Source organism: Vulpes vulpes, chromosome 12 (genome assembly GCF_048418805.1).
Source record: "Vulpes vulpes isolate BD-2025 chromosome 12, VulVul3, whole genome shotgun sequence".
NCBI classification, from domain to species: Eukaryota; Metazoa; Chordata; class Mammalia; order Carnivora; family Canidae; genus Vulpes; species Vulpes vulpes.
This window is the reverse complement of record NC_132791.1, coordinates 63,834,683-63,862,054: the sequence shown is the minus strand read 5'-3', so window position 1 is coordinate 63,862,054 and position 27,372 is coordinate 63,834,683. Positions and strand designations below refer to the sequence as shown.

At 38.0% G+C, this 27,372-nt stretch overlaps 1 protein-coding gene across 7 annotated transcripts in view; it reads left to right on the top strand.

The window, feature by feature from the left end:
* PRR16 (proline rich 16) overlaps positions 1-27,372 on the top strand; it is a 284,572-nt gene that overhangs the window by 155,652 nt on the left and 101,548 nt on the right. For 4 of the 7 annotated variants that reach the window (XM_072728756.1, XM_072728755.1, XM_072728752.1 and 1 more), the window contains one exon: positions 16,974-20,429. In XM_072728756.1, the coding sequence (XP_072584857.1) occupies positions 17,025-17,729 (705 nt within the window). In that variant the 5' untranslated portion in view covers positions 16,974-17,024 and the 3' untranslated portion in view covers positions 17,730-20,429. Of the gene's footprint in view, positions 1-16,973; positions 21,666-27,372 lie in introns of those variants that run through there. The other 3 variants (XR_011995597.1, XM_072728753.1, XM_025988796.2) reach the window with 3 other exon arrangements.

Below are 27,372 nucleotides of genomic sequence, written 5' to 3'. Positions count from 1 at the left end.
AGTGATGTTTGTTGTGTTGCGTGACATGTCGCTTCATGAATGCTTTCTCTGTAGCATACAATGCTGTTTGATAGCATTTTACCCACACCAGGACTTCTTTCAGAGTTGGACAATTGTCTCAAACCCTGCCACTGCTTTACCAACTAAGTGTATGTCATGTTCTAAATCTTTCATTGTCATTTCAACTATCTTCATGGCATCTTCCCCAGGAGTAGATTCTATCTCAAGAAACCACTTTCTCTGCTCATCCATAAGAAGCAATGCCTCATCCATTCAAGTTTTATCATGAGATGGCAGCAGTTCAATCCTGGCTTCAGGCTGCACTTCTCTTGCTGTGTCCACCACCTTTGCAGTGACTTCTTCCACTGAAGTCTAGAACCCCTCAAAGTTACCCATGCGTGTTGGAACCAGTTTCCTCCTACCTCCTTTGAATGTTGAGATTTTGACTTTTCCCCTTGAATCACAAGTGCTCTTAATGGCATCTAGACTAGTGAATCCTTTCCAGAAAGTTTTTTATTTACTTTTCCTGGAGCCATCAGAGAATCACGGTCTGGGACAGCTGTGAAATCTATTTCTCCAATAACGAGACTTGATCGATGGGTGGCAGGGTGCATGTATGTTAGTAGGAATGTAAACAATATCAATTTCATTGCACATCTCCATCAGAGCTTTTTGGTGACCAGGTGCATTGTCAATGAGAAGTAATATTTTGAAAAGAATCTTTTTTTTTTTCTGGGCAGTAGTTCTCAACAGTGGGCTTCAAATGTTCAGTAAATCATATTGTAAACAGATGTGCTATCACCCAGGCTTTGTTTTTCCACTCATAGAGCACAGACAGAGTAAATTTAGCAGAATTATTAAAGGCCCTAGGATTTTTGAAAAGGCAAATGAGCCCTGGATTCTGAACTTAAAGTCACCAGCTGCATTAGCCCCTAACAAGAGAGTCACCTGTCCTTTGAAGCTTTGAAGCCTGGTACCAACTTCTCCTCTCTAACTGAAAATCTCGGGTGGCATCTTCTTACAAAATCAGGCTGTTTTGTCTACATTGAAAATGTGTTGTTTAGTGTAGCCTCATGAGTGATCTTTTAGCTAAGTTTTCTGGAGAACTTGCTGCAGCCTCTACGTCAGCCCCTGCTGTTCCCCTTGTACTTCTATGTTACAGAGATGATTTCTTTTTCTTAAACCTCATGAACCAACTTCTGCTAGCCTCGGACTTTTCTTCTGCAACTTCCTTACCTCTGTCAGCCTTCACAGACGTGAAGAAAGTTAGGGCCTTGCTCTGAATTATGCTTTGGCCTAAGGGAATGTTGTGGTTGGATTGATCTTCTATCCAGACCACTATGACTTTCTCCATATCAGCAATAAGGCTGTTTTGCTTTCTTATCATTCTTGTGTTCGCTGGAAGAACACTTTTAATTTCCTTCAGGAACTTTCCCTTTGTGTTCACAATTGGCTGTTTCATACAAGAGACTAGCTTCCAGCCTGTCTCACCATGTGACATGCCTCCGTTACTAGGCTTAATCATTTCTAGCTTTTGATTTAAAGTGAAAGACATGCGATTCTTCCTTTTATGTAAACACTTAGAGGCCATTGTTGGGGTATTAATTGGCCTCATTTCAATATGTTGTGTCTCAGGGAATAGGGAGGTTCAAGGAGAGGGAAAGAGTTGGGGGAACAGTGAGTCAATAGGACAGTTGGAAAACATACGATATATATTGATTAAAATTTCACATCTTAATATGTGTATGGTTCACAGTTCCCCAAAACAATTACAATAGAAACATCAAAGGCACCTTATCAGAGATCAACATAACAAATATAACAATAATGAGACAGTTTCAAATACTGTGAGAATTACCAAAATGTGACACAGAGACATGAAGAGACCAAATGCTGTTGGAAAATGCCAGCAGACTTGCTCGATGCAAGGTTGTGACAAACCTTCAATTTGTGAGAAATGCAGTATCTGCAAAGTGCAATAAAGCAGATCACAATAATAAAATGAAATATGCCTGAAAAAAAAAAGAAATATGCCTGTATAATAATTTCAGGGATTTCTGCTTCCTTCAAGAGCATCTCAAAAATGCTTATGGTCCTGTACAGAATTGATTTAAATGGAACTGGGAACATTTATGTTATGAGTTTTTTTAAAAAATCGAATATTTTGGTTTTGAAAACTGTAGAGTTAATTTTTTTTGATTATTTAGTGTTTCAAGTAACATAACCTGTTGAAACTTGTGTGATTTTCCAAGGCTGTCAGTGTCCAATAACATTTTTGGACAAATCATATCAAGAGTAGAATTTTATAACTAGATCAAGGTTATCTGTATACTTTCAATACTATGGCTATAAATAAGTTATAACTTTAAGGAAATGAATCTACTACAACATGAGCGTATATTTGCATTTCTCTGTCAAAGCATTAACTTCAAACTTTTTTTTTATGGTGCTGCAAATCTCAACTTTCTGAGGACTCATCTTTAAAATTGCAATTTACAGCATCCAAGCTTCTTATTGTGGCCCACTGGGCCCTCCACAACCCGGCCTTTATCTGTTTTCAGCCTTGTGTCCTATTCACTTGTCATTTCTTACTTTATTCTTTATAAACACATAAAAAATAGTATTTCGTACCTTCATGCTATTGCCTCTGCCAAGAGATGACTTTTCTTCCAAATTTTATCATTCAAGACTTCTCTCAGGTGTCACCTGGCTTAGAAAGTATCTCTAACCAATGCTACCAACCACTGCTTGGAAAGAGTAGATCACTCCTGCTTTCCTATACTTGCAGATCCTTTTACCAGCATGCACACACACAATGTATCATAATTATTAATCTATGCAGGGAAGAATCAAGTCTACTTCATCCTTTCTGATTTTCTTGGGTATAATTTTAACCACTGTCGAGCTAGTTATATGCACTTGCATTCCCATCTCCAAATCAGGTTCTTTATAAGGGCATACCAGTACAATTCTCCTTCTTTTATCCACCCCCCACCTTTTTTTTAAGTAGACTCCACACCCAGCAGAGAGCCCAACACGGAACTTAAACTCATGACCCTGAGCTGAGATCTCAGGCACTTAACCAACTGAGCCATCCAGGTACCCCTCCTTCTTTATCATCTCTATCCAATATTGAATCCTTTCCTAAGACATAACCCCTTTTAACTACTTTATTTTCTTTTTTTTTTCTTTAAGATTTTATTTATTTATTAGAGACAGTGTGAGGAGGGAGGAGGAGAGGTGGGGGAGAGAAAGAATCTCAAGCAGACTCTGCTGATTGCAGAGCTAGACTCAGGTCACATTGTGGGACTTGATCTCATGACCCTGAGATCATGACCTGAGCCTAAATCAAGAGTTGGACACTTAACCAACTAAACCACCCAGGCACCCTACTTGTCTTTATTTTCCAATTAGTCAACTAAGTAATATGCTCAAACACTTTTTTTTTTTTTTTAACTTCAACTCATGTAATTTGACTCCATCTTTCTGGACAATGAAGAATTAATCTATTGTTTTTTCCATGTGTTGAAGAGATCAACCAATAATCAATATCTCAATAATAAAAATAGAATGAAATGTTGTAATGAACTCATACAGAAATTAATTTAAACATGTGTTTCTAAGCTTGAACCTCCCAGAAGGGAATTCAGTTGAAAATTCAAATGAATTCTCTTCTTGCCCACCGTTGTTATCAATCACACTGCCAATGGTGTACTTCTTCCCCATTTCACTGCTGTGTTACAAATTTCTAATTATATGACATGTTGAATGTAACTCATTATTATTTTTTCTTCAAGCTTTTCAGTTCAGTTATGAATACCTATTTTTTAGGGGTGCCTGGGTGGCTCTGTCTGTTACTCTTGGTTTTGACTCAGGTTGAGATCACAGGGTTGTGGGATCCAGCCCCAGATAGGGCTCCATGCTCAACCCAGAGTCTGCTTAAGACTTTTTCTCTCTCCCTCCATCTCCTTCTGCCCCTACCCACCCTAAAACAAATAAATAAATCTTTTTTTAATATTTCTTTTTAGGTCAACAATACAGGTGCTATTCTTAAATTCTTTTATTTGCTTTCATCTGTGTTTCTTGGCTCTAATTCTTTCTTTCTTGGATTCCATTTTACTGTGTTACTGTGTTACAGTAAATCTTCTTCACTTTTGAAGAAGATACAACGTACATACACTGTCCTTGTCCCTACTATCTAAAAATATTTTGTCACTTACAATGAGTTATTAATTGATCCAAGTGTAGAATTGAGGTTGAAATCACTTTAGCCAGAACCCTTGAAGTTGCTGGTAAAAATGTTTCTTGTCGTCCATTCATCCTGAAGAAATTGTGATGATTGTTTGCTTTTCATTTCTTTTTGAGTGTCCTGGGTTTGTGTGGTAGGATATTGGCTTTGTTTTCTTTTTTATCCATCCTGATTAACCCTCAGATGATGCTTTCCATCATCTAAAATTCTATCATTGATCCTTTGAATGTTGTCGTACTACATTTTCCCCCTTCTTCTGGAACTCAATCATTTGGGGCTCCAGGATTGATTTTCTTGCTCTCAGTGTCTTAATTTTTTTTCTTTTACTTTCCCCCCAAAAAATCTTCTTGCTTTATGGTTGGGAACATTTCTTAGATTGCATCTTCTGGCCTTTTTACTAACTTTTTAAGTTAGTGTTTATGTTTTCCAAATATTTCTCTTATGTCTACTACGTTTTTTTTTTTTTTTTCAAATAACTGTGTGTTCTTATTTTAGAGCTGCAAGACATTCTCAAACGTCTATAACACATTAATTAGATTTACTGCAGAGTTCTTTGGTTCATTAATAATGGAAGCTTCATCATCAGTATTGATCTGTACATTTATCCTGATTTTTCTATTTTGTGCTTTTGTTTACATTTACCCTCAATTATCCTTTGATCCTCAGGCATATATTTATATTATACAGATGTTTTACAGTCTTTTCCAGATATAGGACAAGGCACAGTGCTGATCGAAGTTTCTGAATATGTCAGATGGGCAGGCACTACTATACCATGTCTAGACCAGCTAGTGAGAAACTAGCTGTATTTACCCCATTTCCACTGCTTTCCCAATCAAAAAGTAAAGGAGAATAGTTTTGTTATGAATTACCGAGTACACTCAGCCTTGAGAAATACTGTTCAATTTCCTTATAGCTAGAATCTCAATTTTTCTCAGTATGAGCTATTACTGTGTTGCTAATGTTGCTGCACTTTAAAGAGTGTGAGGCCATTTGATACAGTGTTTTCCATTGTGAATTATAGTCACTCAACAACTTCAGACTCTAAAATTTGGATTACTTCTCACTCCCACTCTCTCTATACTTTAAACTTTATACTCTAAACTTTCAGGTTTAGAATTTTTCTGGGACTCCATCAGTGCTTTTTCCACCTTTTTGTTAATTCATCCCTTTATTTTAAAAATCTCTGATCTGTATATACCCCACTTTGATAAAATTTTCTGAATTTATTACTGTTTTTCCACTTTATTCTCATCTAAATATGATTTGGAGAGGAAGATACTAAGTACATGTGATAAGTCCCTATTTTTTTTTAAGATTTTAATTATTTATTCATGAGAGACAGAGAGAGAGAGAGAGAGAGAGAGAGAGAGGCACAGACACAGGCAGAGGGAGAAGCAGTCTCTGTGCAGGGAGCCTGACATGGGACTCGATCCCGAGTCTCCAAGATCACACCCTGGGCCGAAGGCAGACGCCTTCAGTGGTTACTGTGCTACCCGGGCTGGGCTGCCCAGATAAGTCCCTATTAAACTGGAAACATTTTTTTTTTTTGGAAACTTTTTTTTTAATCCTCACTGTCTCATATAATAACATGAGTAGTATTTGCACAAGAAATATTTGTCAAACCCAGCTGAACACACAGAAAATAAGACAGATTGCCTTATAGCTTTATCTTGCTTTTCTGTTGATGAGGCTTGACATGAATGATGTACTGTTTTTCTTTTTAATCTTAGTTACTTCCAGAGAACAGGCTGAGAATAGCCACTTTTATGTATATTACAAAAGCAAACAACACAATACCTCTTCAAAATATACCGTGTGCTGTCTCAGAAAGTTTCAAAAGGGGCACCTGGGTGGCTCAGTCATTTAAGCCCTCAGCTCTTGGTTTCAGCTCAGGTCATGATCTCACGGGTCATGAGATCAAGCCCCATACCTATAAAAGTTTCAAAATATTAAACATTTTTAAGTATGTTTATCCTTCCCATGTAGTTCCTAACAAGAATGATGACATGTATATGATTTTTTTTGTCTGTGTGCTATGTGTGTGTATGTGTTTTATTTAGTCTCTGTTTCAGAGGATGCTCTTTGACTTGGAATATCCTTCCTCCCTTTTTATTCTTTAGAATCATTGCTTTTCACTAGGCACACTGAGCCCCGGAAAAAAGACTACATTCCCAGCCTCCTTTCCTCTAGGAAACTTAATTTTGGCTGGTAAAACATAAGCAAATCAAATGCATTACTCTTGAAACAGCTCTTTAAACAGGAGTACTTATGCCTTTGCTAACCTTATCTGTTCTTTCCCTTGAAATGCTTATGTGATGACTGGAAGTTGAGCTCGGAACTTGGGGACTTGAAAATGTAGGTTATGCACTAAAGCAGAAAGCTACCCAGGGCTTGAATCTCTGCCAACTTCTAGGTATCTCCATTACCAGCATTGTATATTCTATCAGGCACACCAAGGACAAGGAGAGTAAACATTAGCTAATTCAACAGCTTTATTATGGTGTTTGGCATATTATGGAAATGTATCAGTAGCTGATCAGCTAGGTCTCTAAGAAATAATATGGTTAAAGATGTAACCCCACTTCTTGTAGAAATCCAGAAACAGCTTTAGGAACCCAAGACTATTCTAGTCATCCCTTGCGAAGCAAGCATTTAGCGTTTACCACTCGAGTAGCTCTTTCATACTGGTCGTTGGGCCTTTTCAAAAGTCAAGGGAATCCTGAGTCACTTCTGTTTTTTTTTTTAAAGTTCTCACAGATATATATATATTATATATATATATTATATATATATATATATATTTTAAGATTAAATAAATGTCAAAGTAGAGTTAACCAAATTGTGGAATAATTTCAGTGTTCCCATTCAGTGTATTAAATTGTTTCTAACACAAGTGCGTTCACAAAATGATTACAGGAATTATTTGTACATAATAATTCAGATGCAGTAAATAACAAAACCTGTGATCTAGCAATGGAACACAAAGTTGTATGCTCTATGATAAACTGTTTATTTCAATCCTATCAATAGATCAGTAGCATAGATAGATAATGGGTACATACATAAGTATAAATGTAAGTTTTTAAAATTTGGTATAATATCAAAAATAGAAATGAAGTGTGTGAGTTATGATCAGGAGATTGACTACTTGTCCTCATGCTGGAATAGCCCCATTGGTGACTCCACTCCTTCTGTTTCATCCATCCAGGGAGGATCTGACCGAGTCCACCATTTGCTATTCTCTATACTGTGCCTCTGCTGGACAAAGCTCTTTGGTCCACCTACATTTGGGCTCAGCCACTGACTATGGTCTAAGAGCTATGATGAGGGAATGTTTTCAACTGCCTCCTTCTCTTGGGAAAAATTCGTATGGCTCCCATTCAGTTTCCCTTTTTATTTATTTATTTTGTAAGATTTTATTTATTTATTCATGAGAGATACACAGAGAGAGGCAGAGACACAGACAGAGGGAGAAGCAGGCTCCCTGCAGGGAGCCAGATGTAGGACTTGATCCCAGGATCAAGCCCTGAGCCAAAGACAGACGCTCAACCACTGAGCCACCCAGGTACCACTCAATTTCTCTTTTTAGATCTTTGCTGCTGATACCACATATTTTAAAAGTGGTTGTTTTGATACATCAACATTAAAGACCTTGGAAGATTTCATAAATTTTCTTATACAGATTTTTAAGTTGGGGTTAAATTCTTTCTTTCTTTCCATTAAGTATGTAACTGCAATTTTTATAGTTGCAAATTGTTACTGAACAGATCCCAGAGGAAGATTCCCTCACATTGAAAGGGTGTTTTCTTTGTTTCTAAGGCAATTGAACTATATATTGTGTGGTTTTTATTTAAACCGATAAACAGGATTTAGGAAAGTTATAAATACATCTAGAGCTATGGATGTAGACAAATAATTAAAGATAAATATACACTTTAGCTATCTTCATTGTTTTGGAGAGAGACTGAAATGCTTTCTGTCCCAAGCTGTGGAGCCAGGTGCTCAAAGTCAAGAACATAATAAAAGAGCTCACCAAGTGTCACCAGTGCCTTATTTCTGCCTTCCTTTTTCTCTGCTTGATCCATTCCTTTTTGCCTTCTAGAACTATCTGGAATTGGTGTATTTTATTTTATTTATCTATTTTTTACGATTTTATTTATTTATTCATGAGAGACACAGAGAGAGAGAGGGGCGGGGGGTGCGGGGGAGGCAGAGACAGGCAGAGGGAGAAGCAGGCTCCATGCAGGGAGCCTGATGTAGGACTCGATCCTAGGTCTCCAGGATCAGGCCGTGGGCCGAAGGCGGCGCTAAACTGCTCAGCCACCCAGGCTGCTCTGGAATTGGTGTATTTTAAAGACTTTGGAAATCAGACCCAAGCTGGAAAAGCTGGGGAGGGATGGAAGTGAGGTCAACACCTGTCTTTTCTCTCCGAGTCTACTTTTGTCATTTCTCTCTCTCAGAATATTATTAGAGCATCTACTCTTGCAATCACTGTTCCCTACCCAGGGAAACAAAGACAAAAATCCATGCTCATGGTCTGAGCAGAACACGTATGAATAGACAATTCCAATTTATTAATCCAGTTGTAATAATAAAAGGACATAGCCACGTGAGAACATAAGACAAAGAGCTCTTAATTTTAGGTAAATCTTTTTGTCCTGAATTTCACAATGTTTCTATTTTTATTCTTCATAATTAAATATTTATAGAATTCATATAAATAAATTTTGGATTTCCACAAATAACTTAGATCATATATACTCAATTTCTACCAAATCCACTTCTCGTTTGTGAAATATTTGGGTATTCCCCACATATGAAAACCTTGAGCTCAAGGTTTCCTAATTCCTAATTCCTAAGTCAAATTACCATTATTCTGAATTATTCCACAGTTGAACCACAGCTTCCTTATATGTGATGCTAACAGAAAGCTCCTAAAATCATCAAACCCACAAGTCATTGTCCTTTCTTTAAATCTCTCTCTGTTTTAGTTCCATTAGCAGATTCTTCTATAGCATGAATAGCCACAGTTGGACAGATGGCTCAGTTTCATGTTTGATATATACATGTCTCCTTTGCATCTCATGTTTAGGTGTGCATGTTCTCAGACTTATGATTGATGTCACGCTTCTTCTCACCTCCGAATATCTGCAAACGGTCTGTCCCTCTAGTCCTACTTTCTTTCATTTTGTTCTGTTGAATTCTATCCTTCCTGTGGTTATGATTCCTTGAGTTTCAATGTGATACTTTGGGAAGAGTTTCAGCAAAACACTGAAGTGTAATTATAAGGACACAGTGTATTCCTTGTCTGGCTAATTTATTCATCTCTCACTTGGCTGCCGTGGAGTCTAACTAGCCAAGTAAATAAACTTCATCACCTTTCAATATGTTCTCCACATGGCAGCTGTAAGTGTTGCTTCTTTTCTTTCTTTCTAACTTTATTTAACAAGTGTTAAATATTTCTTTTATTTTCAAATTATAAAATGTTTCACACATGACCAAAAATAAATAAACTAATGGCAACAAATGCAACCCAGATTTCATGAAAGCTAACCTTTTACCACGACTTTGGCTTGAGTTTTAAAAGAAATAAAGTATTTTAACTCTATGAATGCTGCCTTTCAACATCTGTTCACCTTCTTCCTTGCCTATATTTGATGTGTATTATTTATTTTCACATTTTATAAATAAAACTACCCTTGTTTCTATATTTGAACAATACAGACGTACTGAGTATATGTATTTTAACTTTGTTACATCCAACATTAGGTTTTTGAGATTTATCCCTACTGATATATATATAGCTCTAGTTATTTCCTTTGAACTGCTTTATATTTGCGTACCCAGGCCCTTACTAACAGATATTTAGGTTGTTTCCAGCTTTTTTGCTATAAAAACAAACAAACAAAAAACAACAACAACAAAACACACAAAGAAAAAAAAAGAAAAAGAAAGAAAAAAAACAAACAACAAGCAATGAACATTCTTATGCTTTTTCAACCCTTGTACACATGCGTTCGAGTTTCTCTAGAATAGGGTAGGCTTTGTTCCTCAAATACCTGTAACATAAGGTATGTACCTTATCCATTTTAGAGGACATTGTCAAGAATTTTCTCCACAGACCAAATTTATATTGGCAATAGCAATGTATGGAGTTCCCATTTATCTGCATCATCATCATCAGCTGGAATTATCAGACCATTTTGTTTTGAATAACGATTGAGAGTGAAATGCTATTGCATCTTCAGTTTGCCATCCCTCGAGTACTTCTGAGATTAAATGTATTTTCATGGTTTTTGGAAATCTGTCATTCACCTGTGTCAGTTACTTTTTTTACATTTTTCTGATTTTTCATGTGTATATGTACGTAAGTTCTAAATTTTGTTTCATTCACTTTTTTGCCAAAGTATCAATACAATACTGTTTTGATAAAAAATTATGTTAGGTGTTTTGCTTAGTGTGTATAAGCTGCATCAGGTTTTATTAGGCTATTTGCCTGCTATATCTTACTTGTGTCACTTTATATCAATCTTTCTGTGTTCCTTTATGAATAAATTATTGTAATCTATGTTTGTTATGATTACTAATATTTTTGAAGTTTTTTTCTATATTATAGTTTTTTTCTGATTACTATGCTTTTTTTAAGTTTTCTTATTTTCTGTCTTTTTAAAATTTAAACTTTGCCAAATTTTTCTCACTCACTTTTTAAACTTTATATTATTTTGGAAAGTATAAGTTTGTCTATTAACTGAGTAGTGGCCCTAAAGTTTTTTCACACACACTCTTGACTTAATGAATCAGTATCAGATAGCTACTGATTCCTTGCACGCATACACACACACAAATATCATGACCTTAAAGTGCTCTAACCCTGTTCTTCAGACATGTCATTTTCCCTAGCATTTTATTTTCACATTTTCCTAATCTCCCTGCTTAGTCATTAGTATATTTCCATTTTGTAAACAATGCACATTTTTAATATTTTATGATTTCTTTGCTCACATATGCTTTTTGTATTCTAGCCCTTTCTTCTGTTTTTTTTTTCTTTTTTACCTCTTTCTGAATTGTCATTTATCAGTACTTTCTAAACTCAGCTATAAAAAGTACAGTCTCCTAATCCTTTTGCCTGACAATGTTGATTTCACCCTCGCTTTTACAGAAGAATTCAACTAAATTGTATTTCCAATTACTTCCTTTCAATATGAGCCATATTCCTAAATCTTCTTTGGATTTCTCTTGTTTGGTTGGAAATCTGTCAGCCTAATTTTTGTGACTCAATACATACTTGATACCCCTTGTTTTATTGTTGTAAAACTTGTGTCATTCCTTTCATAGGAGGAGACATTTCTTCTTCTTCTCCCAAGGTTCTTCTAGCTGGTTGAGGAATTAAATTGACATGGGAAAGAGTAACAGGAGGGAAAAAAACCCAGAGTTTTATTATGTGTGCATGATGGTTCAATGATGAAACTAAGACCCAGACAGATGACTGAGGCAGGTAGTTTTTATACATTTTAGACAAAGAGGAAATAAATTAATGAGGAATTGACAGGATAAAGAAAACAGATGCTTGGGAACTTTAATTAGTAAGGAATTCTAAGCAGAATTTGGGCTGAGGTAGTAGATGAGTAAGAAAGTAATAAAATTTGTTTCTACCATTTTCTTGACTTTAAAATTCCTATCTCTGAAAAAAAAATAAATAAAATAAAATTCCTATCTCTGGTGATAAAGATGCCTTTTTATTTCTTAGTACAGGGAGGGTACCTTTCATACAGAAGATTTATATCTTGTTTTCAGGGGCACCAAGGAGGGTCTGAGTGTCCTTGCATCAGCTGGGTCCCGAGTACCTTTAACACAAAATAATATGCCTTTGTGGTATTTTGGGCAGCCTGCCCTTGGCACCTACACTTTTCCTTGTTCTGTGTTCTCACTACAGTATGTCAGCACGTGGGTTTGTTTGTATTTTCCTATTTTCAGCGACGTGTATTCTCTCATTAGACGATGCTTCCATTCTGAAAAACAGCAGTTCATCATCTGTTTAAACATTGTGTCTCTCACTTCTGGAACTCCTTAAAACTATGGGGTGCTTGCTCAGCACCTAGTAGGGACCCCAGTAGCCTGGGTGCTCACTGACACTCCAGCCTCACCTCTCATGGTGCTCTTCAGCCTAGAATCTTCTTTATATGGCTCACACTAAGGCCCTCTCTCCTGTCAGAGTACCTTTATCATCAAGCTCTTTCCTCAGTGGCCTTCTGGAATTTCTTTTCTCTTAGCCAGTTAACAGCCACTCATCCTTCGGGTGGGCTTCACTGACTTTTCTGATAGGGGTTTTATCTCCTCTCCTGTTTAAAAATCTTAAAAAAAAAAAAGATTTTATTTGTTTATTCATGAAAGACACAGAGAGAGAGGCAGAGACAGAGGGCTCTAGCCCCACAGGGAGCCCAAAGCGGGACCTCAGGATCATGCCCTAAGCCAAAGGCAGCCGCTTAACCACTGAGCCACCCAGGTGCCCCTCCTCTTACAGTACCGTGGTCTGTCATTCAGAGCTCCTGGAGCATGAGTACTTTTACAATTATTTGAGTATCTAATTAATGCCAGGTGCTTCTATGAGATTCCCTCCTCCATGAAAGCAGAACAGTTGATCCTTAAATCCACAGGTTTGAACCCTGTACATCCACTTATATGCAGATTTGTTTCAAAAAATACAGTACACTACTGTAAATGTATTTTATCTTCCTTATGATTTCCTTAATAACATTTTCTTCCCTTTGTTGTAAGAATACAGTATATAATGCATATAATATACACAATATGTATTAATCAACTGTTTATGTTATCAATAAGGCTTCCAGCCAACAGTAGGCTAGTAGCTCTTAGTAGTTAAGTTTTGGGGATCCAACAGATGCAAATCTTTGGCTGCACAGTGGAAGTGGCACCCTAAGACTTTTGTTGTTCAAGAGTCAACTGTATTTTGTCTGTTTTAGTTTTTTATTCTTGTTGGCATTTTGTAGGTATTCAGGAAATAACCACGTGGAAACTAAAACCAGCCAGAAGCTCTAGAACTATGAGAGACTCAGGCAATACTGATTCATCTCTGACCAGCAGCTTCACTTCCTAGAGTAGACCAGCTCTCTTTCTTTCTCTGCAGATACTTAATACAATAGACAGCTCAGGGTCAAGATCTTTCTGGGTTAAATAGTATACAGTACCTTTGAGTCGGGACTCCCCCTATGTTTCACATTCTTTCAGTGTCCTCCCATTTTAATTTCTAGGATGTCTGAGCCAGAGCTGCAGAAAGTGCCACCACCTCTGGATCATTTCTGATAAATCCCTTTCACCTATTTTATTCCAGAATAACTGAGCAGATGTGACTTTTAAAAGTAACAACCTCAAAAATCAAATGAGAAAGAACATGTTTTCATTCATCTCTGAACTAAAGAAATAACCTTCAGTGCCTTTATTTAACAAATATTTATTGAGATGCTTTTGAGTGCCATTCACTGCATTAGAACTTTAGGTCACACTAATAAAAAAAAACAGCATAGACACTGTTGTCACTGAAGTTAGAGTATAGAGAAGAAAGACTATTCCATATTCCTGTGCTCCTACCAGTAACTAAACAGTAAAAAAGTATGTGAATGCTTTGAATGAAAAAAATAAAGTTCCCTGTGACCTTAACAAATTCACATGACCTACATGGGAAATTGCAGGACGATAGGGAAGGCTAACATCATGACTAACTCCTGAGCTAAGATTTTAATTCGACAAAGGGGAGAGGTAAGAGCACTTCAAGGAGAAAGATTAGTATGTGCAAATGTCTTATGGTAGGAAGCAGATTGACAATGATAAGGGTCTATAAGAAGACCCAAGAGATTTGAGAATGAAAGAAAAGGAAATTTTATTAGAGTTGAGAATGGAGAGCCATTTAAGGAGAAACTGTGACATGCTGACTTGTACTGGCTAATAAGGGCCAATTGTTCTATTTTCAGAAATTTTGTATGAGCCAGCCACTAAATAACCATTATTAAAAACAAAAGTATAGAATCACTGAACTCTACCTCTGAAACTAATAATACACCCTATGTAGACTACTTGAATTTAAATAAAATTAAATTTAATTTAAAAATATATTTTATATTATACATATTTATTATTTAATATATTAATAAAATTGTGTTTTGATTTAATAAATTATATAACCAATAAAACATTTAATATATTAAGTAATTATATTAAATGTAAATGTTTTGCTTTCTTTTTTTTTTAATTTAGTTATTATTCATGAGAGACACACAGAGAGAGGCAAAGACATAGGCAGAGGGAGAAGCAGGCTCCTCACAGGGAGCCAGATGCTGGACTCGATCCCTAGACCCCCGGATCACGACCTGAACCAAAGGCAGGTACTCAACCACTGAGCCATCCAGGTGCCCAAATATAAAGGTTTTCTAATTATTCTTAATCATTCTTAATTACGTTCTTAATAGTAAAATGTAGTCAACACATTTTACTATTGTGCTCCTGAGTTTATTTTTGCCTATTCTATTGGCATGATAGAAACACCTCATATTGCTATGCCACTGAACATTTCTTTCCAACCTCACAGGCAGTGATGTCACATTAGTAACTCGAAATTGATCAAGTGGGAATTTACACCAAGGAAATTAGCAGGCTGTTCGATTTAAAACTCCCCTATACCTCTAAGAACCAGCTGTTAAACATTTACCAGCACAGCACTGAGCGAAACTGTACACGACCTGGGAGACAGTGTTAAGAATTGATCTTTATCACAGGAGAAATGAACAGGCATTGAAAGATTTTAAGCAGGGAGTTGACAAGAGCTCATATCTATTTTAAAAAATCACTGATGCTACAGAAATGAAAGAAGAAGCCTTGTGACTTGGGAGGGGGGCGTGGTAAATACTCGTGGCTCAGACTAGGACCAAAGAAATGAAAATGCAGAGAAGTGGTTTGATATATATTTAGGAGCTAAAAAATAGAAGGCTGAGCTCTAGTGACAGTAGCGTGAAGCAATCACTTAAGACCCACCTGAGGAAGAAGTAGAATCTCTACATCCTCCCTAAGTTCTGGCTGTTTACGAGATTTTCATCTGGAGCCCAGTTCTGCCACTGTGTGTCAAAGAGCCAACTTCACAGTTGAACAGAGTTAGGCCTGAATAAGAGAAAAATGTGCATATGGAAACGTGAAATGAAAAGAACCTTTCCATCTTTATTTATGGGTAATCGTGCATTTATGGCAACCATGAGAATGGTCTCCAAGATCTCTGAGAGTGAATGACCATGTTCTGATGCCCAGCATTTGAGCCAAGGCTGTGCTTCCAGAAGCTACTGCCTCCAGACAATGACTGAACAGGATAGAGACCCTCAGGCAAGCCTCGTAGGGGTGATGACAGATTCCTTCCATGAGTGGCTTTAGCACCATGACTCCTCAGGAACATCTGCTCCTTCACATCCATTCTCTTCATTTGAGTCAAACCTCCATCATGGTCTGGTGGCTCTGCCGGCCACATTTGATTCTCTGCCTCTGCCCTGTGTCTGTGGCAGGTCTTGAGATGCTGCAACTTGGATCTCTCCTCGCAAGTGATGGCACACATCTAGAGTGCAAGTTCTTGGACCAAGAGAATTTTCTGCCTGTGTGTTAGGTGTCACAGGGGTTTCTGCCATTCCCTCAATGCTTTGGTGTTCTGTTTTATGTGGGACAAAGGTCTGGGAAGTCCCTGGGGTTTTATGCCTGTGTTCCCTCAGGGCGAGCTCATTCATTCCGTCCCCTGCCCTGCCCTCAGCCCCCAACAGGAGAGGCCCATGGAACAGAGACAATGAGTGAGGACAGACTACATTGTGTCTGGGTTCCTGGGGACTCTAAATTGTCACGATCACATATACTTCCCCTTTAATTATTCATTAAAGTTGTAGCTTTTTCCTTTCTTCATTTTGGTGGAGGCTGCCTCTTCCTTCTGACTTGCCAGAGGTGAAACAGTTGATGTGTCCTTTCTATCCTCAGAGGGCTGGAGACTTTTTGCAGCTCATCTCGGTGGGTGTCCTTGTGATCTCCATTCTCCGATGGTCTCAAGAAAAGTTAGGATTTTGCAGAGTATCTGGCTTTTCTCCTTCTTAGCATGAGATTAATGTTCCCCTGTAGCTTTTGACATGCTGAGCAGAGAGAAAGTCCCCGCCTCTTGTTTTTACAAATCAGTTATGTTTCTGCATCAGGCTTTTATCTTTGGTGAGTTCAGCAGAGCCGGGAATAAAATGTGTGCATAAATCATCCATTATATTCTAGATACGTGAAATCATTAGGTTGTCAAACAGTCGACATGCCTATGGAGGCTGTTCTGTAAATTCACTGAATGTAAACATTATGCAACAATGGAATACACAGGGGCACCTGGGTGGCTCAGTCAGTTAAGTGTCTGCCTTGGGCTTGGTCATGATCTCACGATCCTGGGATTGAGCTCAGCATTGGGCTCCCTGCTCAGCAGGGAGTCAGGGAATCTGCTTCTCCCTCTGCCCTTACCCCATTTGTGCTTGCAGTCTCTCTCTCTCTCTCAAATAAATAAATACGATATTTAAAAAAATTGGAATACACAATGTAGTATTAGTGTATTAAGGCTCCTGGAGCAGATTTCCAGCTGGACAGGGAGACATTGTTTCTAGTATGCTTGGCTTTAGGTCATTGTTCAACACAGTTACCTTGTCCTTTCCACCAGGTGGTTGACCAGATTGATACCCTGACCTCTGACCTACAGCTGGAGGATGAGATGACCGACAGCTCCAAAACGGACACCCTGAATAGTAGCTCAAGCGGCACCACAGCCTCCAGCATAGAGAAGATCAAAGTGCAGGCCAACGCACCCCTCATTAAACCCCCCACCCACCCGTCTGCCATCCTCACGGTCCTGAGAAAGCCAAACCCCCCGCCGCCGCCCCCGCGGTTGACACCTGTGAAGTGTGAAGACGCCCAAAGAGTGGTGCCGACTGTCAATCCTGTGAAGACTAATGGCACCCTTCTGCGAAACGGAGGCTTACCCCTAGCACCGAACAAAATTCCAAACGGAGACATCTGCTGCATCCCCACTGGTGGCTTGGACAAGGCTCCAATGCAGCCTCTGATGCACAGACCTGAAAAAGACAGGTGTCCCCAGGCAGGGTCCCGGGAACGGGTTCGGTTTAATGAGAAAGTGCAGTACCATGGCTATTGTCCCGACTGTGATGCCCGGTATAATGTAAAAAACAGGGAGGTCCATTTACACCGCGAACCTGTCCACCCACCGGGAAAGCTCCCGCACCCCGGCCCTCCCCTCCCTCCTCCACCCCATCTCCCTCCTTTTCCACTGGAAAACGGGGGACTGGGAATAAGCCACAGTAACAGCTTTCCCCCTCTCAGACCTGCAACTGTGCCTCCTCCCACTGCACCAAAACCACAGAAGACCATCTTGAGGAAATCGACCACTACAACAGTGTGATGTATGCCATTTCCAAAACCTTTTCATTGATTTTTGTTTTTTTTTAATTTCTATATTATAAACATAAAATAATAAGTAATGAGCACTTTCTACTCAAGCAATAAAAAATCCCAAATATATTAATCCTGCATTCAGCAAAGTGGCATAAAAACCACCTGGTAAGTATGCAGTATATTGTTTATATGCCGGGTAATGCGGTATTTAACAAGTTGCGTCATCAGAAACCACAGAACCATGAAAAAGCTGCCTATGTTTTTTTTTTTTTTCAACTGACCTAGGATAAACAGTGACCTGTAGACTTCAAATAGTTTGATTTACTTTCACAGACGGGATTAGATTCATTTTATTCATGCCTAACTCATCTATGCATTAATAACATGTCATCCTTCTCACTTTGACCAGATGCTTTTTAAGGAAGAAATTTTAATACAGAAGGACTATTTTATTATTTTTTCTAAAGATGTTTGTCACTAGTTTTACACCATGAAATGCCAAGGACAATACCAGAAAGTTTATTTTCTATACTATACAATTATGATTCTATGTTCAGCTATATATGTAATGAAAGATTTTGTCTGTGGAAATATCATATGTCAATAAACAACAATACATAATGGCAAAAGCAAATGTTCCTCAGAACTAAAATGCAGCAGTGCTTCTTCATTTAATCCCATGTTAATAGTCATCAAAATGGATAGCTACTCTGACAGTTTGAAGATTACAGTGAGTATATGGCAGACTTTTCCAAATTAAACATCCTAAACAGATCATAAATAGTGCTTTACACATTTTCATATTATGTATTGTGGTACCCCACCCCAAGACCCTATATTAAGTGTCTCATTGATGCAATATATCGCCAAGTCCTTTAGGCCCTCCTCACACTCAGCATTCCTCCTGGACACACCATAAACTAGGACATTAAAGCAGTGGGATGATTTGCCCCCTGCATCAGCAAGTCCTCTGCCTCCCCAAGGGATTCCCTATTTACAAGAGAATCCCAGCAGAAAATAAAGATGCTTCTGGAATAGAATGTTTTAAGTACCAGCCTTAATGTTGTTTCCCCTCACAGATGAAGCATCCCAGGGGTCCTTGTCATTTATAGAAGGAAAAGGAGAAATCCTTTCCTCCTGACATCTTACAAAGGGCCTTCTCTTAAGCCTAACTTGCTAACTTATGTCAATAACCCACCCATGGATCAAGTTCACTTCCCAACTACTATGCTTTGGAATGATTGGATATTTTGCCCTGGAACTAGAAATTAGTTTATCCGTCCTAGAATCATGATTGACAGGTGCACACCTGAACAAAAGTTGTCCATTAAGTGGCAAGAGTAGAGGGAGTTATCTTTGGTGAAATTGGTTTATTGTGCAGCATAATAAAGAATACTGTAATCTTTTGGACTATTTGGCTTTTGATCTTAAAACTTTCATTTTTGTTGCTAACAGGGACCTAGTCATATTTCTTTGTTGCCTTTTTCAAGCCATATCATGGTAATCTGGAATACTGTTTTCAACAACTTCCTATTAAAAGATGCTAATATACCTTAGGCAGAATAACAGAAAGAAAGTAGGCATTAATTTTTGAAGGAACAATTAAATAAGTACAAAACTAGAGGATTTCATGTTACAAATTTACTCAGCATGATTTTCATTCCTTTGTATATTGGCCATGAAGATAATGCAAGCACAATACATCCATGTTTTTCAGGAAGTTACAGAACATAAGACCAATAATAAAAAAGGCTATAATCTAAAATAGATAAATTAATAGTGTGATAAGTATGTTTAATAAATCTGACCCAAGTAAACACAGAATTGACTTCCTGAATACTAAACTAATATATTCTTAGCTTTTTCATGCACTCGTTTAGGCTTGATATGAATAAACCCAGCTTTTATCATCTTCCTAGATTTTAATAATTACTTCCTTTCAAATGTGCATGCAGTGTTAGACCATATTGGTATTATAAATAGTCTTTGAAGACATGTAGCTTTCTCCCTTCAGCTCATCTTCCTTCCATAGCCAGGTACCATGACCTAATAATTAGCTTTTCATTTGAAATGCTGACCTCTGTCAATCTGGGGGCCAGTCTGGATCTCAAGGTAAGAACTTCCTAGAAACCCCAAATCATTTGCAGAGTAGATAACTTAATTGCAAAGAAGTAAGTTGAATAAGCTAATTCGAGCTGATCCAAAAAGGATATTGAGCCAGGTGCTTAGCCACAACCTGTGAGGTTCAAATTAATCTCTGTTTCTCAAAGTATAGACAAAGGTATCCTGTGAAAAACCATCTTTTTAAGTGAATTTGGTGACATTGCCAAAATGACAATACCTGTTCTCAGTCAACATATTTATAAGTAACTTTTGGCACAGAAGGCCAAGTTAAATTCCAACCTTAAAAAAGGTAAGAGGTGTTGACCTTCTCTTATTACAGTTTATTAAATGTTCAGCATTAAATGTTAGATTATACCCGTGTTGGGACTTTCTTTTGGGTTTATTTATTCCATATGTTATTTCATTTTTTTCCTTTAAGGTGTGGAATATATTGGGCCAATGGAGTTTGTTTTGTTTTTGTTTTTCCCCAACTGATCATTTTGCATCATTCACTGGAACTTATGTCTTTAAATAGATATAAACTTGTAAAACATGGGAAACAACTAACATAGGGCATCATAATAAATGTATAATTAAAGTATCATAAGTGGCAGTGCCATTTCTTCCATGAGCCAACATTGCTTTCAAAATTTAAATTCTGTAGTACAGGCTCTGCCCATCATCCATTAAATCATCATAAAACATGGCAAAAAGTTGCTCTTCCTGAAGATCCCAAAGCAAAAATGCTTTCTTCAAACCCTCCAGGGCTGTTCTTTTCCCCAGTGTGCACTTGAGGACTTTCATTCCCTTGCAGAGTACATACCCCCCGAGTTAGCCTCCATTCTCTTTTGAAGGCGATATTGCTATACAAAATGTACAATGGTAATGCTGCTCATGGCAACATTAACTCAGAGCAAAGGGTAAAAAAATGTTTTTTTTTGGGGGGTTTTTTGTTCTTTGTTTTTTTCTTTAAGTAGCATCTATTATGTTGGAACAGGAAAGGGTTTCTCTTACTAGTTTAAACAATTATCCCATTTTGGGAATGGGAGGTTATTGTATCTCATCTGATGAAAGGTGAAAAGGAAATAAAAATTGACCAAAGTTCTCTTCCATCTTGCAGTAGTTATAGCAGTTATAGAAGGAGATAAAACTGATATTTTTTAAGGTTATGCTGAAGCTAAACTTAAAATATCTGCTCAAAAATAACAGAGCGTGCAAAATTTCCCACTCTTCCAATTTGTTATTATTATATTCATACCTTCCCTCATTAGCTTCACATTATTCTAGGAAAAAAATAAGTGGTATTAACTGAAGTGGTTTAATTAACCTAAAAAATCTTGTGTTTGAATTATGCCTGTATCTAATTATTTAATGAATAAAGGAATAGGACACTGTATTATAAAACTTTCTTTGGACAAATCAGCAGTTGCTTTTAGCATTACCAAGAGCAGCAGCTACATACCATCTCTGAAACTATGCAAGACCTTTTATCTACAGATTCTAATTATAGTTCTTTTTGGATGCTCCATGAAGAAAAGCCTGAGTAGCTCCACATGTATTTGCACTGGGAGTGATATAATCAAGTCATGAATCACTGCCTTGACTGAACTTTTCCCATGGAATATAAATATATATGCAATGATGAGATGTCAAGTCTTATAATTGTCCCAATTCAGTTTCTCCTGATTCTCTGTTGATAGCACATTTTGCTCTAATGTACACTGAAATATGTAGCAGGGGATAGCAGTGTAATGTACTTTGTACATACCGATGAGTTCTAAGTGAGGAAATGATACATGAGCAATGAAGTTCCATTAAAAACTCATATCAAAAAAAAAAACCATATCACATAATTAAAGTGCACAGAATCTGACAATTAGTAGACACTATCACCAAATCACATGACATTTTTTAGGTCAATTTGTAACTGTGACAGTGTATTTAAATGTTTAGACTAAACATTTTAGAGTTTTTGAATCGTTCAGGTTGCCTGATCTTGAAATAATGACAGATGTAATACTACCATTAAGGCACACAGCGGTGTTGAACATAAAACTGTAGTTAGCCACATTGTTGTGAAGCAGCAATTATGTAGGGTGTCATTTCCTTGGAAGCACTTGGGTCTATCATTCCAGGCTTTTTAGGAAAAACTAAAGTGGAACATAAAGAAGCTCTGCAAATAACCCTCTCTCTAAAATGTAGTTAAATCAACATGGGGTAGACACGTGACTAAGTGCCATGGGAAAATAAGGAGAAAATATTGCGTATAATTTTGACTTCTAGATTGATCAGAGTTAGGTAAGGTAACAATATCAACTGTTTTCTGAAACTACATACATTAAAGGTTCTCTAAGTTCTCATATGAATGTATAAAATAGATGACTTTACCCTGATTCACAAGTGAAGGAATCCAGGACCTCAGTTTCAATATTTTGCCAAAATCAACCGCTTAGTAAGTGACTGAGCTAGCATTTTATGCCAGCTTGACTCCCCATAATTTCCCAACATAACATCACTATTTAATTAGGTTCTTCATAACCCTGAACTTTGCAAATCTTTCTTTTATTCTGAGCAGTTATTTTGACGCTTGAAAGGGGTTACCTAATGTTATTTTGACATTCTTAATATGTTTGATCTTTGCAGAATATAAAAGGGATTTCAGGCAATTTAGCAACCATCTAAAGTGAATGAGCTGCTGAATAATGCCAGCCTCATTTTCGTGTGGATTATACCAGCAGCTTCACCTTTCATTTTTTTTCTCTAAGTTCAAAGGCTGTCTATTATTTTGGTATCTTTGCCTAAGAGGTTCTGATTTCATAGTATTAATGCCATTTGACCCTGAATGTGTCACTTTCATTCCTGGTATTTCATTTGTGAATTTCAACTATTTAATATTGACCCTAAAGTTAAAAATAGCAATTGATCCATTCTGGGGAACCACCAAAGAACCAGTGCATTAGAGCTCTCTTTAATAAAAAATTTTCCATCCTTTTGTTACTAGACTACAGATAAAATTTTCCACTGTTTGATAACGTAGTTGTCAATTCTTTTAACCACTGAAGGGGATTTTGGGCTGGCTAAATAAACCAACCATGGGCCCTGGAGTGGTTTAGGGTTGATATTGACAAGACGTGATATCTAACCCTTGTCAAGACTCACTTTGTGCCAAACATTCTTCATCGTGTTTTATATCTATTATTGTTCCCTCATAACACCATTTTCCCTTGTAGTAACCCAATGTCTTAGACACTGTTATTATCTACATTTGCAAGTGAAACTATGGCACCAGAGTGGTGCTGCCCAAGATGGTAGAACCAGGAAGTGGCCAGGCCAAAATGGTAAGGCAGGCACTTGGCCTCCATGGCCCAATTCTTCCCAGCCTTTCAGAACTGCCTAAGAGAGTAGCCCTAGCATTGTGCATGGGTAACCTATGCAGTTGAAGGTCACCATTTTACTAGAACTTATCTGAAGCTGTGGAAAGGTAGCCCATGAGAGAAGAACAAGTGTATTTCTATTTAAGTCAAGATAATCTAGGCCATGCTGTAGTAGCAAATCACTCTAGTATCTCAGAGGGACCTAAGTTATTTCTCGTTCACTCCAAGTTCATCCTGAAACCGGGAGACTCTCCAAGCAGTCATTCAACAATATGGGCTGCTGCCCTGAGAGTGTAGAACCACCATCTGGTCAAGCGTCTGCTTCCAGGACCAACACAACGGCAGGCAGGTGGGGCTGCTGGAGAGTCTTCCCTATGCATTTACCTCATTTTCTGGTAGTGTTACTGGCCACCACTAGTCACTGTAGTCCCCATATACCCGAAAAAGGGAAGGAGATCTGCATATTGCTGAGTAAAAGTCATGCCTACCACGGTTTCTAAGGGGTAATTTTTTTGGTGTGTGTATGGTTTCAATATATTATTGATTATTATAGATACCCCCTTTCCTTTAAAAAAAACATTTTATTTATTTATTCACGAGAAACAGACACAGAGACATAGGCACAGGGAGAAGCAGGACCCCTGTGGGGAGACTCAATCCCAGGACCCTGGGATCACAACCTGAGCCCAAGGCAGATGCTCAACCACTGAGCCAACCAGGTGTCCCATGACGAAAACATTTGACATGTGAAATAGGGATATTTGCCTCACAGGGCTTTTGGGAGGATTAGAAAAACTTCTTGGTAGAAAGCCCCTCACACAGTGGTCAGGGGGAGCCATAGTAGAGGCTGTGTAAGTATTGGCTATTATTATTTTATTTTTTATTAATAAATTTATTTTTTATTGGTGTTCAATTTGACAACATAAGAATAACACCCAGTGCTAATCCCGTCAAGTGCCCCCCCTCAGTGCCCGTCACCCATCCATTTACCCCCATCTCCCACCCCCGACCCATTTACCCCCACCCCTTCCACCACCCCCAGTTCGCTTCCCAGAGTTAGGAGTCTTCATGTTCTGTCTCCCTTTCTGAAATTTCCCACCCATTTTTTCTCCCTTCCCTTCAATTATTATTATTTACATTCCCCAAAAAATGAGACCATATAATGTTTGTCCTTCTCCGATTGACTTATTTCACTCAGCATAATATCCTCCAGTTCCATCCACATTGAAGCAAATGGTGGGTATTTGTCCTTTCTAATGGCTGAGTAATATTCCATCGTATACATAGACCACATCTTCTTTATCCATTCATCTTTCGATGGACACCGAGGCTCCTTCCATAGTTTGGCTATTGTGGACATTGCTGCTAGAAACATCAGGGTGCAGGTGTCCCGGCGTTTCCTTGCATCTGTATCTTTGGGGTAAATCCCCAACAGTGCAATTGCTGGGTCGTAGGGCAGGTCTATTTTTAACTCTTTGAGGAACCTCCACACAGTTTTCCAGAGTGGCTGCACCAGTCCACATTCCCACCAACAGTGTAAGAGGGTTCCCTTTTCTCCGCATCCTCTCCAACATTTGTTGTTTCCTGCCTTGTTAATTTTCCCCATTCTCACTGGTGTGAGGTGGTATCTCATTGTGGTTTTGATTTGTATTTCCCTGATGGCCAGTGATGCAGAGCATTTTCTCATGTGCGTGTTGGCCATGTGTATGTCTTCCTCTGTGAGATTTCTCTTCATGTCTTTTATTCATTTCATGATTGGATTGTTTGTTTCTTTGGTGTTGAGTTTAATAAGTTCTTTCTAGATCTTGGAAACTAGCCCTTTATCTGATAGTCATTTGCAAATATCTTCTCCCATTCTGTAGGTTTTCTTTTAGTTTTGTTGACTGTATCCTGTGCTGTGCAAAAGCTTCTTATCTTGATGAAGTCCCAATAGTTCATTTTTGCTTTTGTTTCTTTTGCCTTTGTGGATGTATCTTGCAAGAAGTTACTGTGGCCGAGTTCAAAAAGGGTATTACCGGTGTTCTCCTCTAGGATTTTGATGGAGTTTTGTCTCACATTTAGATCTTTCATCCATTCTGAGTTTATCTTTGTGTATGGTGAAAGAGAGTGGTCTAGTTTCATTCTTCTGCATGTGGATGTCCAATTTTCCCAGCACCATTTATTGAAGAGACTGTCTTTCTTCCAGTGGATAGTTTCCTCCTTTATTGAATTTTAGTTGACCATAAAGTTGAGGATCCACTTCTGGATTCTCTATTCTGTTCCATTGATCTGTGTCTGTTTTTGTGCCAGTACCACACTGTCTTGATGACCACAGCTTTGTAGTACAACCTGAAATCTGGCATTGTGATGCCCTCAGCTATGGTTTTCTTTTTCAAAATTCCCCTGGCTATTCGGGGTCTTTTCAGATTCCACAGAAATCTTAAAATAATTTGTTCTAACTCTCTGAAGAAAGTCCATGGAATTTTGATAAGGATTGCATTAAACATGTAAATTGCCCTGGGTAACATTGACATTTTCATAATATTAATTCTGCCAATCCATGAGCATGGAATATTTTTCCATCTCTTTGTGTCTTCCTCAATTTCTTTCAGAAGTGTTCTATAGTTTTTAGGGTATAGATCCTTTACCTCTTTGGTTAGGTTTATTCCTAGGTATCTTATGCTTTTGGGTGCAATTGTAAATGGGATTGACTCCTTAATTTCTCTTTCTTCAGTCTCATTTTTAGTGTATAGAAATGCTACTGACTTCTGGGCATTGATTTTGTATCCTGCCACGCTACCAAATTGCTGTATGAGTTCTAGCAATCTTGGGGTGGGGTCTTTTGGGTTTTCTATGTAGAGTATCATGTCATCGGCAAAGAGGGAGAGTTTAACTTCTTTGCCAATTTGAATGCCTTTAATGTCTTTTGTTTGATTGCTGAGGCGAGGACTTCCAGTACTATGTTGAACAGCAGTGGTGAGAGTGGACATCCCTGTCTTGTTCCTGATCTTAGGGGAAAGGCTCCCAGTGCTTCCCCATTGAGAATGATATTTGCTGTGGGCTTTTCGTAGATGGCTTTTAAGATGTTGAGGAATGTTCCCTCTATCCCTATGCTCTGAAGAGTTTTGATCAGAAATGGATGCTGTATTTTGTCAAATGCTTTTTCTGCATCTATTGAGAGGATCATATGGTTCTTGGTTTTTCTCTTGATGATATGATGAATCACATTGATTGTTTTACGAGTGTTGAGCCAGCCTTGTGTCCCGGGGATAAATCATTTAAAGCTCTCGTTTCATTGGAGATGTTGTGTTTAGAAGACCTATCGAGTATAGAAAGCGCTAGATTGAAGTCAACAAGTACAAGTGTATTATTATCAAAGTATTTCTTCAGTTTAGTTATTAATTGATTGATTGATTTGGCAGCTCCCACATTCGGGGCGTATATATTGATGATAAGTCCTCTTGTTGGATAGATCCTTTAAGTATGATATAGTGTCCCTCTTCATCTCTCACTACAGTCTTTGGGGTAAATTTTAGTTTATCTGATATAAGGATGGCTACCCCTGCTTTCTTTAGAGGACCATTTGAATGGTAAATGGTTCTCCAACCTTTTATTTTCAGGCTGTACGTGTCCTTCTGTCTAAAATGAGTCTCTTGTAGACAGCAAATAGATGGGTCCTGCTTTTTTATCCAATCTGAAACCCTGCACCTTTTGATAAGGTCATTAATCCCATTCACATTCAGAGTTACTATTTAAAGATATGAGTTTAGTGTCATCATGATATCTTTTCAGTCCCTGTTTTTGTGGATTGTTCCATTGGACTTCTTCTTAAAGGGGAATTTTGAGGTTCCCCCTTAAAATTTCTTGCAGAGATGGTTTGGAGGTCACATATTCTTTTAGTTCCTGCCTCTCTTGGAAGCTTTTTATCTCTCCTTCCATTTTGAATGAGAGCCTTGCTGGATAAAGTATTCTTGGTTGCATGTTCTTCTCATTTAGAACCTGAATATATCCTGCCAGCCCTTTCTGGCCTGCCAGGTCTCTCTGGAGAGGTCTGCTGTTACCCTAATACTCCTCCCCATAAAAATCAGGGATTTCTTGTCTCTTGCTGCTTTAAGGATCTTCTCCTTATCTTTGGAATTTGCAAGCTTCACTATTAAATGTCGAGGTGTTGAACAGTTTTTATTGATTTTAGGG